This window comes from Sardina pilchardus, chromosome 19 (assembly GCF_963854185.1).
Source record: "Sardina pilchardus chromosome 19, fSarPil1.1, whole genome shotgun sequence".
NCBI lineage: Eukaryota > Metazoa > Chordata > Actinopteri > Clupeiformes > Clupeidae > Sardina > Sardina pilchardus.
In genome coordinates, this window is record NC_085012.1 from 15,716,729 (window position 1) to 15,732,925 (window position 16,197).

The following is a 16,197-nucleotide window of genomic DNA, read 5'->3' on the forward strand; positions in this document are numbered from 1 at the left end:
AACATATTTTTTAATTATTATTTTCAAAGGACAAATAGCAGTGTCGTATGGTTTTGTAATGAATGTATTTGTAGTAGGCCTATATGTGTTTTGTGAATTACATGTGAGCCCCATCGTAGGATGATTTCTTTTGCTCAGATATACACGCTGGTTTCTATGCTCCATTGATAAATGATGGCCACTATATGGCATCATTTAAGACTCAAGATTCAATTGTTGTTACATATCATAGCTCTACAAAAAAGATAACATATTCTTGTTTTTTCTTCTCCTCTACAATGTAGCAAGTATTGCACACTCCAGAGGTAGGCCTACCTAACATGTATGTGAGATGTTCTGAAGTGGTAGCCTACACTAGATGGTTCTAAAGGTTCTCCAGAGGTTCTAAACTGTTTCAGGCCTAAAGCACCCTAAGATATGCCAGAATGGCAAGACATCCCGCGTATGGTTACTGATCATAAAGTACTGTAATGTCACATACACTATTATAGGGTGTAACAGGTGTGTTCATATGCCCACATTTTTCTGTCCTGGGTGTTCAAGACCACAGTAATAGGGATATGCGCACATGAAAGCTAACAGAAATGAAGCATTCGAGCACTTAAAAATAGCCATAGCCTATTTTATGCATCAGGTTCTTCAACATTCCACGGCAAACCTCATCGATATCTATCCAATCCAGAAGTTAGATATTCCCTGTTCGGCACTGACTGGGACCATAACATGAGATAGATGTGCAGGTTTCCAGCCTGAGCTGCATGGTGAAATCCAAATTCGCTAGCAGGTCAGACAGGGTTCACCCAGCCTAACCATGTACTGTCTTGTATACAGCTCTCCAAATAAAATTTGCCCTCACGACCAGAAGGCTGAGTATTAATAAGTTGTCTCCCTCTTGTGGTCATTGGTGGAACTGTCACTGATGAAGTCTTTTTCTTACATAATCATACGTCATCAACGTAATCTACAGTTTCTGCAGGCCTACAGTATTGAATCAAAATGCATGTCCCATGAGTTCAAAAGAATAAGAACTGCTTTATTAATCTCAAAGGAAGTCTGACTGTCACAATTATACCTCTATACAAACACAAAAATACAAATATAGGATTAAGTTTAAATAATAAAGTTAGTCATTGATAATGATGAATTCTATTTAATTCATGGGTTTCATCAGGTCCCTTTCCACAGGTGTAGTAATCAAGCACCATGCAGTCTGCATTGATAATCAGTGCTTGATTTTATACACCTGTGGAAAGGGACCTGATGAAACCCATGAATAGTTCAGCTCAATAGCTAATGAAATCCTCGCCTCACTTACATAGTCCTGCAAGAGCATTGGAGCATGACCACCTTAACATTTCTACAGTTAAAGGGATAATCCGGAGTGAAATGCACTTTAGATCAATTTTTCGGACTATTGGGAGTACATACGTTGAGTTGACACCAAAATCATGTCATTCGGATGTATTTTGAGAAAGTTCGAGTTCACCGTTTTTAGCCAAAACTCGTTAGCCTGGAAGTGACCGGGGCAGGTCCTTTCGCCACTACAAAACGCTATTTTTATACCTCTTCTACTGTTCCAAACAACACTACACTTACGTGGTAGTGAGTAGAGGGTCCCTAAAGCCAAACCGAAGTATCCCCACATCTTTATGTGGTCGGATAGAGAGTCCAGAATGAATTTAATCGAGTCAGTACCTTTCTGGAAATGTTAGTAAAGTGTTGTTGAAGCGTTGCGCAGCTGCCGCAGCGGCATTTCCGGAAGGTACTGACTCGATTAAATTCAGATCTGCAGCTTCGTTACACAGGTGCTCTTCGCAGCAAGAGATGTGAGCATAGCTGGCAATAGGACACACATTCCTGGATACACAGCCACGAGCAAAGCCGTTCTCTGTGAGGGACAAGCCATTTGGGCAATTGACTGAAAAAGAGAAAACAATCTCACTTTAAATGGAGAAGTACATGTTTTCAGGTTTGTTGATTGGCGTAGGCATCTTTTCAGTTCAGTGCCCAGTTAAATTTGATCAAATATACAATTTAGTAATGGAAGTTAAATTATTAATGCAACGACAATACATGAAAAGCTATAGTACAAGCTTTTAGTGTCTCAAATCCAATTGGTCTCAGATTAAATTATCAGAAATAGAAATCTTTACTCTTAAATTGCTAAGTGCAAAACTGTGTTATTCCTAATAAGGGTCATGGACTCTTGGACATGGACACTCACCGGTGCCGTTAAAGCATCGATCTTCTTGTCCCACACAAGTGACACGAGAGAGACAGACTTGATCAGCAGTGCTATTGCAGGCAGAGCAGGATAGTTCTGTCTTTGTTATATTAATGGTCGGGGCTGAGGTAAACACAAACATATAAATAATTAACATGCACATGGTCAACAGAGAGAGAGAGAGAGAGAGAGAGAGAGATGTTAAACACAACTAGAAAACGTAATTTCGAGGAAATTACCAGTGCATGCAAAAGCAAGACATAAGATAAAATGTGAAACAAACTTAAATTTACAAACAGTTGTGGACAGAGGAAGGTGAGGGAAGGGGGGGGGGGCAGTGTGTTGTATGTATGTGGCTTAGGGGCAAACCGTTGTGTTTCGGTTAATGTTCTAATGTCTGAATTGAAGTTGGTCAATAAAGCTTGACGGCTGGATCAGGATCGGCGATTGAATGATGATTTATTGTTGGTACAATAAGTGAATAACAGATACAGTCTAAGTCTCGCTCAGTAAAACTGACAGAGTCCTCGTAGTGTGAATTGCTATCAAGCGTGGCTCATAGTATCTTGCGCGTGATGCTATGCGGTTGGCTTCTCGATCCGTCTCAGCGAGAAATACAATAAGGAAACATTATTATACTCCTAACATGAATCAAATGTAAACGTGGCACAAACTAAACGTGGCACAAACATGTGGAAAAACCCAGCTCTGACCCAGATACAATGGCTCCGGCCCTCGGCCCATGCTATCACCCATATCTGGATGTTCTAAGCTACAAGGCCTTCTCTGACCTAAACATGGCCAACTGTGCAGCTAATATCAGAGCTTAAAGGATCCCATTCTATGGTGAACACATCAGAATTCATGGATTTCATCAGGTCCCTTTCCACAGGTGTATACAATCAAGCACCTTGATTATCAATGCAGACTGCATGGTGCTTGATTAATACACCTGTGCAAAGGGACCTGATGAAACCCATGAATACAGTCAGAATACCCCAGAATTCAACAAAAGTCCAACCAACCAGCTGATTCTCAGTAGTAACTCTTCAGCCAGGCAGAGCAGCTAATTGGTGAGATCACCTGTGTTTAAGTGCGCAGATAGAACCAATACGTGATTGGACTTTTACTCTCTGAAGCTTGACTTTTCCACCTCTGAGTGTGAGTGCGTGTGAGTGTGCGTGCGTGCGTGTGTGTGTGTGAGTGGATGTAAGGAGCATGGCGTTCTATGATGCAGTGAAATATATGGCTAGTTGTACTTCCCTACACTGATCCCGAGCTCTGCAACTGCAAGCTAGTACTCCCCTGCACTGACCCTGAGCTCTGCAACTCCCCTGCACTTACTCCGAGCTCTGCAACTGCAAGCAGTACTCCCCTGCACTGAACCTGCATGTCATGTTAAATTAACCCTTGAGTCTACCCATTATTTCAGGATTGGTACAGCCACCACTATGGCAAATGATGGTCTGATCAATCTGCACAGCATTCCCTGACCCTGGCTATCTTGCCAGACAAGTTAGCTCGTTTGGAATGTCAACTCATACATTGGCATTTGCATCAATATTAGATCCCCTTCTGCTATAGATGGCAGGAGGCTCATAGCTGTCTTAACTCTAGACGTTCCTCCATCGCATCCCCATTAGATCGTCTCTTTGCTACAGACGACAGACGCTCCGTCACTAGCTTCGGTTTCAAACACAGCTCAAAGCTGTTCTAACGCAAGTTGGAATCCCAGTAGACCGTTGCTCTAATCTTTTGGATTGGTACAGCCACCACTGCGGCAAACAGCGCTCTGTCCGATCAAGCCCTCAATACTCTCGGCCGGTGGCCTCCGACGCCTCTCAGCCTTATCACTCTTATATCAGATCAAATCTCTCTGATCTGAGGAAAGAACACCTCACACTTTCCTATTGAATTGGCTTTGCAGTATGTTATGCTCTATTTATCACACACATTTTTGTAAAGCAAGCTTTGGCTAGAATTCACACCCAGGATGTGGTTAGGCTGTTATTCAAGATGCTGCTAGGGGACGGTATCCAGGATGTGTTCCCCACCCTCACTCCCTTCAATGTTCTTCAGAATTGTTTTTTAACCATGAGTTTCTTGAATTAGCAAGGATTCATGGAATTCATGGAAACCTTTATGTGGTTTCTTGCAACATTGCTCAGAAAGTTGCCTCATGTATCATACATATGTCAAATGATGATGCATTTACACAGAACCCAGATACACTGTAGTTAGAAACTAACTATAAGGGTCATGATCCAATATGGTAAACGGCCATGCATTTAGAGAGACTTCATTTATTTTAGAGACTTAATTCTCTGCATTATATGTCAGTGTACAATGAGTTTGAAGCTCTTATTTTAAGTAATCGCATAAGGTTGTTTTAAGCCCACATTCTGTGGCTCTTAGACTCAGTAGTTAGTTTGTACCACTTGACAAGTTCAATTCTGACAGATTGAATGCATCTCTAATACTGTAGATATTTCAGGCAGGTAAGCATAGTTGATCTGTTGACTGTTTGCGGATTTAAGCCATCTCTCATAGGCAGCTGAAACAGTTGCATGGAAGCACTGCAACTGAGTGGAAAAAGTCAGAAAGTATTATCAGTTCAAAATATCCACATCCATATCCACAACGCTTTGAGTGCCAAAACGCAGTATTGCGTTTTTTGTTGCCATGCGTTGAGTGCCAAAAATGCAGTATTGCGTTTTTACCTTTTTTAAATTACGAAAAATAGACACTCTAACGCACCTTATGTGCGATTTTGGGAACTCTATGATGAATAGAATTGAAAAAGATTGCGATTGACAATTCATGAGAATCTGGACATTTTATCAAAACTTGGCTTACTTGACTGATGGTTGCCGCTTTTGGTCGAATCAGTGATGTATGCATGTCAGGTCAAAACCAGGCCATTTTCGTGGGTTTATCACTTGGTGGGAGTCTCACCAGTTCTCGCTAGGTCACTTCCTGTAAACTTTACAGGCAAAGCTTCATATTCATGAAAGACGTTATATCTCAATGTCTATCTGAATATCTGAACTTAAGTGCCATCTTAGCTTAGTTCGAACGTAAACTGGCACTATGTTGAAGTTTACGAGCTACTAAAATATGTACAAGGGCAATTAACAAAACACAGCCAAATCAGAGAATGATCGACAAGAAACAGGTAGGCATACACAGTTGAGGAACAGCCAGTCCAGCCAACCGAGGCAATGCAAACAGAGGAAAACAGGAGGGTTTATATAGGGGTGTGGGCAGCTGCAGGGGATTAACTGACATGAGTGACCCGTTAGTATACTGGGGATGCGGATGCGTTAGTATACTGGAGGTGTGACTACTACTACTAGGTTTGGATCATTATGTCATTATGGCCAACCCAACATCATTCCTCGGGGCCACCCCTCCCAGTCAACCTGCGGCCTCGACTGCATCAGGAGTCTAGAAGAGCACACATCGAATAGGCAGGTGTCCCATTGATCTCAGGGCAGGGAGGTCGTGTGTCTCAAGGAACTGCATCAGACAGGGGCCCTGGTGTTATGCTGACACTAAGGAGAGGACAGTGTTGGCTGCTGAGACATTCACTAGCTCACGCAGTGACACAGTTTCCTGAAGTGGTGTATGTATGGAGATGCTGTATGAGGTCCTGCTCCGTTTGGTCATGCCCAGGGTCCGGAATTAGAGGTGTGGGTTGAGCAGGGATTGAACATGACAGCAGGTCGGCTACCACATTGTCACGCCCTGGTGTGAACTGCAGACAATAGTTCTACTGCTGTAGGCGGTCAGCCCAGCGGTGCAGACGAAGTGGTTTGTGGCCAGTACCTGACATGGCCAGGAAAGCAGTGAGTGCTTGTTGGTCTGTTCTTAAGGTGAATTTGTGTCCTCTCGCTCCCCTACCGAGTATCGCTGTTCTGTAGGGCTGAGAGGCAAAAGTGATTGGCCTTTCCACACACTGGAGTTGGGACATCACAGCACCAATGGCGATAGTTGAGGAATCATGTGACGAGTGTGGAGCTGGTCGGGTCGAGGTGTGCTAAGAATGGTGGTGAAGTGAGCTGTGAACTTTAGGCAATGCACTGCTTCGGCACAGGCATGCGTCCAGAGCCAGGGCTCATCGTTTTTCAACAGCTTGGCTTGTGCCGTGGAGCAGTCGTGTCCGAGTACTGAGGCAAAAAATGAAGGTAATACGCGGTCATACCCAGGAAGGACGCAACCTGGGCAGGTGATGCAGGCTCAGGGACTCGCTGGATGTCCTCTGTGTTCAAGTGGAATGGGTTTATGCCCTCGGCCGTGAGGCGTAACCCCACATACTCCATGACTGAGGCCCCAAAGACACACTTGTCTTCATTAAGTGTGAGGTGGTGCTCAGCTAATGCACTAAACAGTGTGGAGGCGTTTGTCGTGCACTGCAGTGGTGTTTCAATGAACAACAATGTCATTGAGATAAGCGGCCACGCCTGGAATCCCTGCCAGAATGGAAGCCATGGTTTTCTGAAAACAGCTTGGAGCTGAACTCAGTCCAAAAGCCATGAAGTGAAAGACACTTGCATGGATAATGAAGGCGGTTAGGTTACAGCTATCACTCCACCTTGTGGCACTGAGCTCCCACCTGCTATGCAGGAGACCTGCGTTCATTTCCCACTTGAACCTGACATAACCCATACGATAGGCTACTGAAAGACATGGAAGGAATCAATTAAAGTAGCTCTAAGTTGCCCTGTTTAATTTGTGTTTCAATTGTCCTATAGTAGTAATAGGTATGGTCTAAATTACCATAAGGCCGACCATAATAATTTAGCTCTTTACACATAGGCTGCAATCATTTTTGAGACACTGTCACCATGAGCACACCAGAGTCGAGGATTGCATTAGAAAAGATAAATATTTATAGACGATACTTTTTATAGTTTGTAAAATACTCAGTCAATGGGGAGTATAGTGTCCATAATACAGCAGGCAATGTGGGGAGGAGAGGGCATCCGCATAGCATGCATAAGAGGCGGAGAGGCAGTCAGATCCAGCTGCATGCACTGGCTCGCACGGTCCTGGACGTCAGAGGCGGTCCAGGTCGGTGACTGACAGCTAGGGGGCAGGTAGACCTCCCCAGAGACCAGATGGGCCTATATGTTCAAACCAGGTGATATTTGGTGGCAATCATTTCATTTTAATAATGAACTACATTTTTATACAAGAGATACACCAAGAATAGCAGACATTTGCCTAAGAATAATTGTTGTGGACAGGAAGCAGGAGAGATAAATGTGCTGGTTTCCATCCTGAGCTGCAGGGCAAAATCCAAATCGCTGGCAGATCAGACAGGGTGCACTCAACCTGTAGGGCGCCTCTAGACATTAAATATTTCATGGCCAGCAGGCGGCGCCATTTCACTTAGAGCTGGTGTATTTCATGGCCAACTTATGTCACCATTTCACTGCACTTACTGGCAACTCATTGTTCCTTAGACATATAGAAACGCGTGATACATACTCTTTTCATTTGCTTAGGAATGAAAAAATAATAATTTAGATGCAAATAGACATAATAAATAAATAAATAAATAAATAAATAGGTGGGTAGATAGAAAGAAAGATAGACATTTAGACAGTCTTTAAAAGGCAAAACTACAGTGTTCCAGCTGCCATACAAACACAGCACTCACAAAAAAATATGTTTAGTCATATACTCCGTATATGACTAAACATATGGAGTGACTATATATAGCCGTGACCTACTGGTTAGGGCTTCGGGACTGCCAGATCGATAGAAAAAATGTGGGTTGGGGAGGTGGTTGAGCACTGGCACCTAACCCCTCACTGCTCCCCGAGCACTGCTGTAACAGGCAGCTCGCTTCTCCGGGTTAGTGTGCTTCACCTCACTATGTCCATTGTGTGCTGTGTGTTTCACAAATTCACGGATTGAGATAAATGCAGAGACCAAATTTCCCTCACAGGATCAAAAGAGTATACTTACTTAGAATAGTCTTAAAACAATGATTCTAAAAAAATGTTCTAAAAAGTGCTATTGCAGTGGGTAAAACTATATGACTTTCTTACAGTTAATGGTTGATGTATCTAAACACACTTTTAACAATTCATTTGTCATTCACTTCAAACTATGATAGTTAGCATGTTTAGACATACATATATGATTTATATATTTTAGAATTTGTTCAGTAGCTTATTATTTTTATTTTCAGCTATATTTCTTACACATTTCTACAGACAGACACTACATAAAGTAGTGAGCAGCAATATTTATTTACTCATATATCTCACTCGCTCATCTGTTAGCACCATTTATACCATGTAAAATAAGAGTCTGCAACATGCATACTATCAAATGGAGTAGAAAAAACAGAATACAAATCCTCAATGAAAATGCAAAAACAAAGATGTTGAAATCACATGAATTAATATTTAATGTAAACTTATTTTAAGCAATTTCATTGGAATTACATCAAATTGGATAATCACAGCATGAATCAATTGTGTACACTGAAAGAAAAATGCTTTATTCTAGACACTTCATTTATGTGCAACGGATGTACACATTAAGATTAGGTCAATCAAATTAATTTGGTCAGTACTAGCCTATCCCCTGGCTATAAATAATGAAAATGGCCCAACTCCAACACCAAGCATGCATTTGAATAGGCCTATATCATTGCACGCAATTGGATAATACTTACACTACGACCAATGTACGACCAAACTTGATCTCCCTGAAAGAAGATTGAGGTGGGTGGGCGGGCTAGGCTAATGTCATGGCCTCAGTTAACTGTGTTACTGCATTAACAACCATAAAGAAGTAAACATACTCCTCCATCAGAAAGAAATAATGTATGATTGGGTAAACAATATGTTTATTTATTTGTATTGTTTTACGTGTATTTAGGTCCCATTGAGATTAAAAAAGTAAATATAATTTCATCATTATCCCATCACCTGTAAGTTCTTAATAGTAGTAAGAATCTGTATTTTCATTAGTGCATCACTGTTGTGCTTTGGTTAGCAATAGTCACACTTTTATCTGAATTGTTAATGTCAAGACACAGACTACAATCTAGTGCATGAATATTCCAACTACACTCAAGATGATCAGAAAACGGAGGTTCAGTTTAAGATCCAAAGCTTCGTTACACAGGCAATTCTCACAGCAAGAGAAGTTACCAAAGCTGCCAAGGCTCTGCAGAGTAGGACACACATTCCTGGATGCACATCCACGACCCAAAATGGTGTTTGTGATTGACCCGCCAGTTGGAAAATCCACTGAAAAAGAGAAAACAATCTCACTTTGAGTGAAGAAGCGTACGTTGCCGTTTATGAGAGAAATGTTAATGGTGTACTGTAGGTATCTTTACAGTTCATTGCCCACAGTCACCACAGTTGTGCTATCTACACAAACAATATAGCAATGACAATACAAATAGATAAATGACTTATAAAACAACAACACATGAAAAGCCACACAAGTTTTTAGTGTCTCAAATCCAATTGGTAAGATTAGATGATAAAAATAAAAATGTTTAGGTCTGCTCTAAAACTGCTCAATGCAAATGGTTTTTCCTAATAGGGGTCATGGATTTATTTGTCTGAATATGCAAGAAAAAACTCACCGGTGCCATTAAAGCATCGATCTTCTATTCCCACACAAGTGACACTAGAGAGACAGACTTGATCAGTCGTGCTATTGCAGGTAAAGCAGGATAGGTCAGTCTCTGTTGTATCAGTAGGAGCTGAGGTAAAATACACAAACCAATAAATAATTAAAATGCACATGCAATCTATCTATGTATCTATCTATCAATAAGTCTATAATATAGATTGTAATTGACAGAGACAGAGACAGAGATTAATGTAGAAATCAATTACACATTGCACATATTATAATCATAAGTTTGGGGAAATGAAATCTGTCAACCAAAGTCATCTCAATAAAGAGAAATTATTGGACATATTACATTGAGAAGATATTTCAGAAAATAAAAATGATCGACCAACCTGCTAATGGATTAGAATTGCACCCATTTGTATCGCAACAGGTAGCAGAAGCGGTGATGCGGGAGAATCCCGTGCCAAATGAAAAGGTCTGTGTCGAGTTCAAGGCATTTAGATCATTACATGCAGCCGGTTGAATGCAACCTCTGAAGGGGAACTCAATTGCATTTGCTAGAAGTGAAAACAAATATTAATGTAAAGAATGTAATTTCTGCTAAATTACTTGCCAGTTGGAATGTACAACGTAGATATGAAGTACATTTCAACATCTATTTATTACAATCATGGATTAACACATGATCAACGACACACTGGAAAGTTTCATGTCATGACTTACAGTCGGTGGTTACTCGGCTGGTTGATGAAAAGCACACTTCTCCAGTGTTGCATGTTTGGGTTATTGGGTTACTGCAAATACCAGTGCATGCCTGGCACTGCAACTGAGCAGAAACTATCAGAAAGTGTTTTCAGTTCAAAATGCTCCAGAACAGTGCATTATCTATTTTTTAACATGATCAAAACAAACAGCTGTTCTCCATCTTTGAAAGCAAATTAAATATGCATAAATATATTATTAAAAAATACATTTAGAAATGTTCAAATATTATTACCTTGATAGAACAGTGCAGAGGCGAATAAGATATTGATGAACAGACACATCTTGAATAGGCCCAGTGATTGTGACTTTGTGACAAGAACCACAAAGCAACCAGCAGGGTTTTATACTATGTGGGCAAGATGCCCTGTGGATGGAAATTGGCCAAACGCCTCTCTCAAAAGAATGAGGAAAAACACAATCTTGAAATCTGAGTTTCTTATCTCAACACTATGTTGGCAATAACACAGCCCAAACTACATTTTTTTGTAGTTGATATCAGATATCAAATTAAGATCAACATGAGTCTTGTAGTTTTGGTCTAAAGCTGCTTGGTAACAACTGAAAAAACATTCAAACCTTGCAAAAACAAACGTCATCTCAGCATTCCTTTTACATGTAGATGTGATTACATTGAGTGTCATCTACAGTATTGTGTTCCCTTGCTACGCAAGAGCACTGAAGTAATCAAGCAGCTGTTGCCAAATGTTCTGTTGGTTAATATTTACTTTTCTTAGAATATCAATAGAATTTTGGAGATTATTGTAGCCTACCTTATAGTGTGTAGGTCTGATTTGGATACACACTTAAATTATGTGCATCAGGGCTCCAGCTATAGAGTCAACACTGGGGAGACTAAATGTCCCATACAAATTCATGAACAGATGGAGTGATATGTTTATTTAAATGCCGGAGTCTAACCAGAATTGTGATAGAAGTGCACACTTCAGTCGAAGTGCAGATATTTGATCAGAAAATGAAAGTATTTACAGTACATAAGTATAAAAAGTAGCCTTATAAGCTTAATGTACTGAAAGTAAAGTACAGATACTCCTCATCAAGGCTTTGAACCAGTTCACGGAACGAAAACGAAAACCAGAAACTTTTGATGTTTTGCTAGGAACAGTGTCATGTCCCAGTCTAGGGGATTTGTAGGACATGAACAAAAATAGGAGATGGCAACGAGCGCAATAGTAAATGTAAAAAGTGTTTATTACAAAAAAGATAATATTAAGGAAAAGATAATATGACGAAAAAACAAGGCCTCCAAAAGACACAGGCCCAGGAAAAATCCCCGGCCTTCTCCGGACTCCCACTCCAGCAAAGGACGGGAACGACGGCGGTGGCAAAAACCGAGAGCGAAGCAGCAGAGCGGTGTTGCGTGGCGCGGTCAACTCAAAAGCCAAGGCCCAAGACGTAACGCCCCCGGTGACGTCAGCAGCCCCCTTTTAACGGAGCATGCCCCAATCCCAGCACCGGGCAATCAGCAGCCATCAACTCACCGGGCCGTCTGAAATTAACAGAAACACAAAACAGGCAAACAGAAATGCACACACAAAAACACATGCAGACGTAACAACAGAAACAAAACCAGAAACTTTACATTTTTTATGTTCCGGAACAGAAACGTTTATCTAAAATAATGGTAACCGGTTAATACCATTTTTTTTCGCTATTTGACAATTAGTGAGGTTCAATGTATTGGAGAAACTTGCTGCCAGCCATACAGGCACAATCTGTTTTCATTTCCCTCTGGGCCCTGACAAGGTTTTGGGCACGTGTTTATACATTCATTTAATATTCACAATGGCAGCTATGTAGGCCTAGGCTGGGTGAACCCTGCCTGACCTGCCGGCAAATCTGGATATCGCCCAGGCCCAGCTCAGGCTGGAAACCTGCAAGTCTATCTCACATCCAAAACCTTTGGGTCCAATCAATATAATAACAGACTAACAATATAATTTTAAAGTCCTAATGACCAGACTTAATTGTATGTCCCGCAGCTGACATGGAACGCTATTAACTGGTTCGGGAACTTTATTTTTGGTTCTAACCGGTTCAGGAACGTACATTTTTGGGTTGAACCGAAAACCGGAAACATTAAAATACTGTTTCTGTTCAGAACGGACTTGGGAAATAATTCTGGTTCAAAGCCCTGCTCCTCATTCAAGTTCTGTGCTTAAGCATTTCTGCTAAGTTACATTACATCTCTGTGTCTACATACTGTAGCTGCTCTTCCCCTTTTTGGCATTGATTAGGGACGGATCAGTTATAATCCTAACTATAATATAATGTTATGAACATAAATCTATGCTTTGCTATAGGAAATAAGTCAGTGTCATACCCGGACATACTATCTCATCGAGTCTCCAGTTAAATAACGAAATTGTTTTCCTGTATTTTTGGCCTCTCATTTTAATTTTAATGTAGTGTAGTTGACTCACAGGCTCGAATATAAAGTATGTTCGTTAGATAATTCCAAGATAAGATAATTTCTGTCATAGCCGATAGCCTAGTGTTAGCCAAGTGTTAGCCTAGATTTCCGTTTTCGTTGAATTCAATTTCGTTCGATTCAATGGAATGGCTAACTAGCGGTTCAATGAATTTCGTTCGATTCAATGGAATGGCTAACTAGCACTGGTCTACTTTTTAGCATGGCGGCCGCCATACTGTCTACACTCTCAGAACGTTCGCTGCCCCCTTGCTTGTTCTGAGGCCATGTTTTCCCCTCAAAAGGGGCGTGGCGCAAACAACCTGCTCTGTGTGACGCGGGTCCGGTCTAACGTATGGCTAACGTCACAAAGTCTGAGAACAACGGTCAACGGAGTCTGTTTGTCCATTTATTTTGCTGTCTATGGCTTACCTCCACATAGAGCCTCTTATTTCTTTAGCAAAAATCTACTGCTCCCAGATCTTATGGTCCAATAGGCACAGGGCTATGATCATTGGCAGATCTGACTATCTATCACAGTTCATGCAGTCACTAACAAGCATGAACTCGATGGGACGGTGCTCAGTGGTAGTGGAGGAAAGGCATGAGAGTTGTATACATTCAAAATGTTGGCTAAGTCCACTCAATCTACCAGACTAACTGCAGCTTTGACTGACACCATCTATCACTGTCTAAATGCACCAAATCGAAAATAATTGGAATATTAATATTATCGATAAAGTTTGTAGGCTCTATGCTTGCAATGTTTTGCAGACTGACTTGCTTTCACTGAAAATATAGGGAATTGTGTGGTATAGGGCACTCACTTCCCTATTTCTTTTTCAGCGTGCTTGGCCAAAGGTATACAAACACAGACAAACCATCTATCACTGTCTAAATGCACCAAAGTGAAAACATTAGGAATATTATCGATAAAGTTTGTAGGATATGCTTGCAATGTTTTGCAGATTGACTTGCCTTCACTGAAAATATTCGGAATTGTGTGGTATAGGGCACTCACTTCCCTATTTCTTTTTCAGTGTGCTTGGCCAAAGGTACAAACACAATGTACTGTATGCAAAGTGCTTCCTTTTTCTTCTGTATGCACGTACTGCATAACCTGCAAATCCTGTAAAATGACCAGATTATGTTGTCAGTTCAATAATCAAAATAACATTAGGTGGAGCAAATATATTTGTGTGAGACAAGGCATTTGTGGCATGGTGTCGTGTGAGGTCAACCCCATGTTCAGTGCATAAGACTTGAGATCCCTGCACTGATAAGATAGCTTATTACTCTATAAATCTCACAGACAAAAGGCAGAGGAATGCTATCAGAGCATATGTGTTTAGTTATCAGATGGTGTGTTGATTTTTTTCTCAGGTATGCTAATACCCAAGCCCAACTGGTTCCTCATTCCCCCCTCCATTGAGGCCATCTCTAGTGCAAGCAATGCTTGGGTTGGGCACGCAGTAGGCTAGCATCATCATCACAGACTGTTCCCACCCCAACCACAGACAGTTCACCCCCCAGCAGGTTCAGAGGAAGCTTCCTCCCTGTGGCTGTCACCCTACTGAACTCTAGCCCTGTATCCTGGTGACAACCAACCAACTACCCTTGTACTGTAGCATTGTAAGAGTATGACTGATACTATACGTATATGTATGCTTCTCTTACAATGTTACTGCTACACGGCACATATCTGTACAAGTTGTTCACACTACACAGACACTATTAATACGCTGCACATACTTATATATAACCTTTCTGCTTTTTTGCCCTCCTGGTTAGACACAAAAGGTATTTTGTTGTCTTTATACAGCGCCCTCCACAATTATTGGCACCCCTGGTTAAGATGTGTTCTTTAGCTTCTAATAAATTAATTTTTTTTTCAAATAATATAGGACCACAATGAAAAAAAAAAGCGTAAAATCCAACCTTTAATACAAGTGCATTTATGTAGAAGGAAAAAAATCCCACATTAAGAAATAATTATTCTTCATAAAATCACCTGTTCCACAATTATTGGCACCCCTAACAATTCCTAGGAAATAAATGTAATTCAAGTATTTCTGTCATTTCTGTCATTTCTACAGTAGTTTACAAAGTCAATCAGAGTATGTAGAAACATTTAATTAGTAATTCTTAACATCCTGTTTCCCTGGGCTATCAATATGACGTGACACAGAGGCCATTTCTCTTCAACATGGGAAAGACAAAGGAACACACTGTTCAAGTAAGGCAGATGTGTGTCGACCTTCACAAGTAAGGCAATGGCTATAAGAAAATAGCCACTCACACACCTGCCCATATCTATGGTCAGAGGAATCGTTAAGAAGTTTAAAACAACTGGAACAGTGGTAAACAAGCCTGGAAGAGGACGCATGTTTATTTTGCCACCACGCACAGTGAGGAGGATGGTAAGAGAAATAAAAACATCTCCAAAACTCACAGTTACAGAATTGCATCAAATGGTTGCATCTTGGGGTCACAAAGTCTCCAAAACAACTACATGCCAACAAGTTGTTTGGGAGGCATGCAGGGAAAACATAGCCTCGCGAGCCATCCACGTACTTCCGGCCAAGGATTGCCTCCACTACGAGTCTGGCCGTGCTCCTCTGTGGAGCATTCTGCTCGGTAGAATTGTAACAGAACGCCCCCCCTCCAGAAAGCAGCCAATAAACGAAGAGACGGGTTGGTGGGGGCGAAAGGGGGAGGGCGCTCGTGACGATGACGTTAAACGCCTGCGCTATGTTGTTATGAGTAACTATCGCCGATTGGGTGAGAGCTGTCCAATCAATTCAAACCAGAACTGGGCGTTACTTCCCGCTTCCTGCAAGCGCTTCAGAGCAAAGAAATGCCAGACCATAATACGAAATGAAATGGTAGTATTATGGGATGGTTAGGACCAGGCTAGGGAAAACAACCTTTCTCACTCAAAATCATAAGCACAAACGTCTGGAGCGGTACTGGGCCTTCAACTGGGACCGTGTGCTTTGGTCAGATGAGACAAAGTTAGAGCTTTTTGGCAACAAACACTCTAAGTGGGTCTGGCGTAACAAAAAGATGAGTATGCAGAACAGCACCTCATGCCCACTGTGAAGTATGGGGGAGGATCGGTGATGTTGTGGGCCTGTTTCTCTTCCAAAGGGCCTGGGAACCT

At 41.4% G+C, this 16,197-nt stretch overlaps 1 protein-coding gene across 1 annotated transcript; it reads right to left on the bottom strand.

Moving 5' to 3' along the window:
* Positions 1-8,624: 8,624 nt before the first annotated feature.
* Positions 8,625-11,088, bottom strand: LOC134066427 (phospholipase A2 inhibitor and Ly6/PLAUR domain-containing protein-like). Its single transcript, XM_062521771.1, has 5 exons — positions 10,839-11,088; positions 10,565-10,678; positions 10,231-10,398; positions 9,846-9,965; positions 8,625-9,498 (listed from the first exon to the last, which is right to left on the bottom strand). The coding sequence occupies exons 1-5, from the start codon at positions 10,885-10,887 to the stop codon at positions 9,293-9,295; spliced, it is 657 nt and encodes a 218-aa protein (XP_062377755.1). The 5' UTR covers positions 10,888-11,088; the 3' UTR covers positions 8,625-9,292.
* Between the last annotated feature and the right edge of the window lie 5,109 nt (positions 11,089-16,197).

Coding starts and splice junctions, on each gene's coding strand:
- LOC134066427 (XM_062521771.1), bottom strand. CDS start 10,887: ATGTGTCTGTTCATCAATATCTTATTCGCCTCTGCACTGTTCTATCAA. Junction 10,679..10,838: donor CTCTGCACTGTTCTATCAAG/GTAATAATATTT, acceptor ACTTTCTGATAG/TTTCTGCTCAGTTGCAGTGC. Junction 9,499..9,845: donor TCGATGCTTTAATGGCACCG/GTGAGTTTTTTC, acceptor TCTCTTTTTCAG/TGGATTTTCCAACTGGCGGG.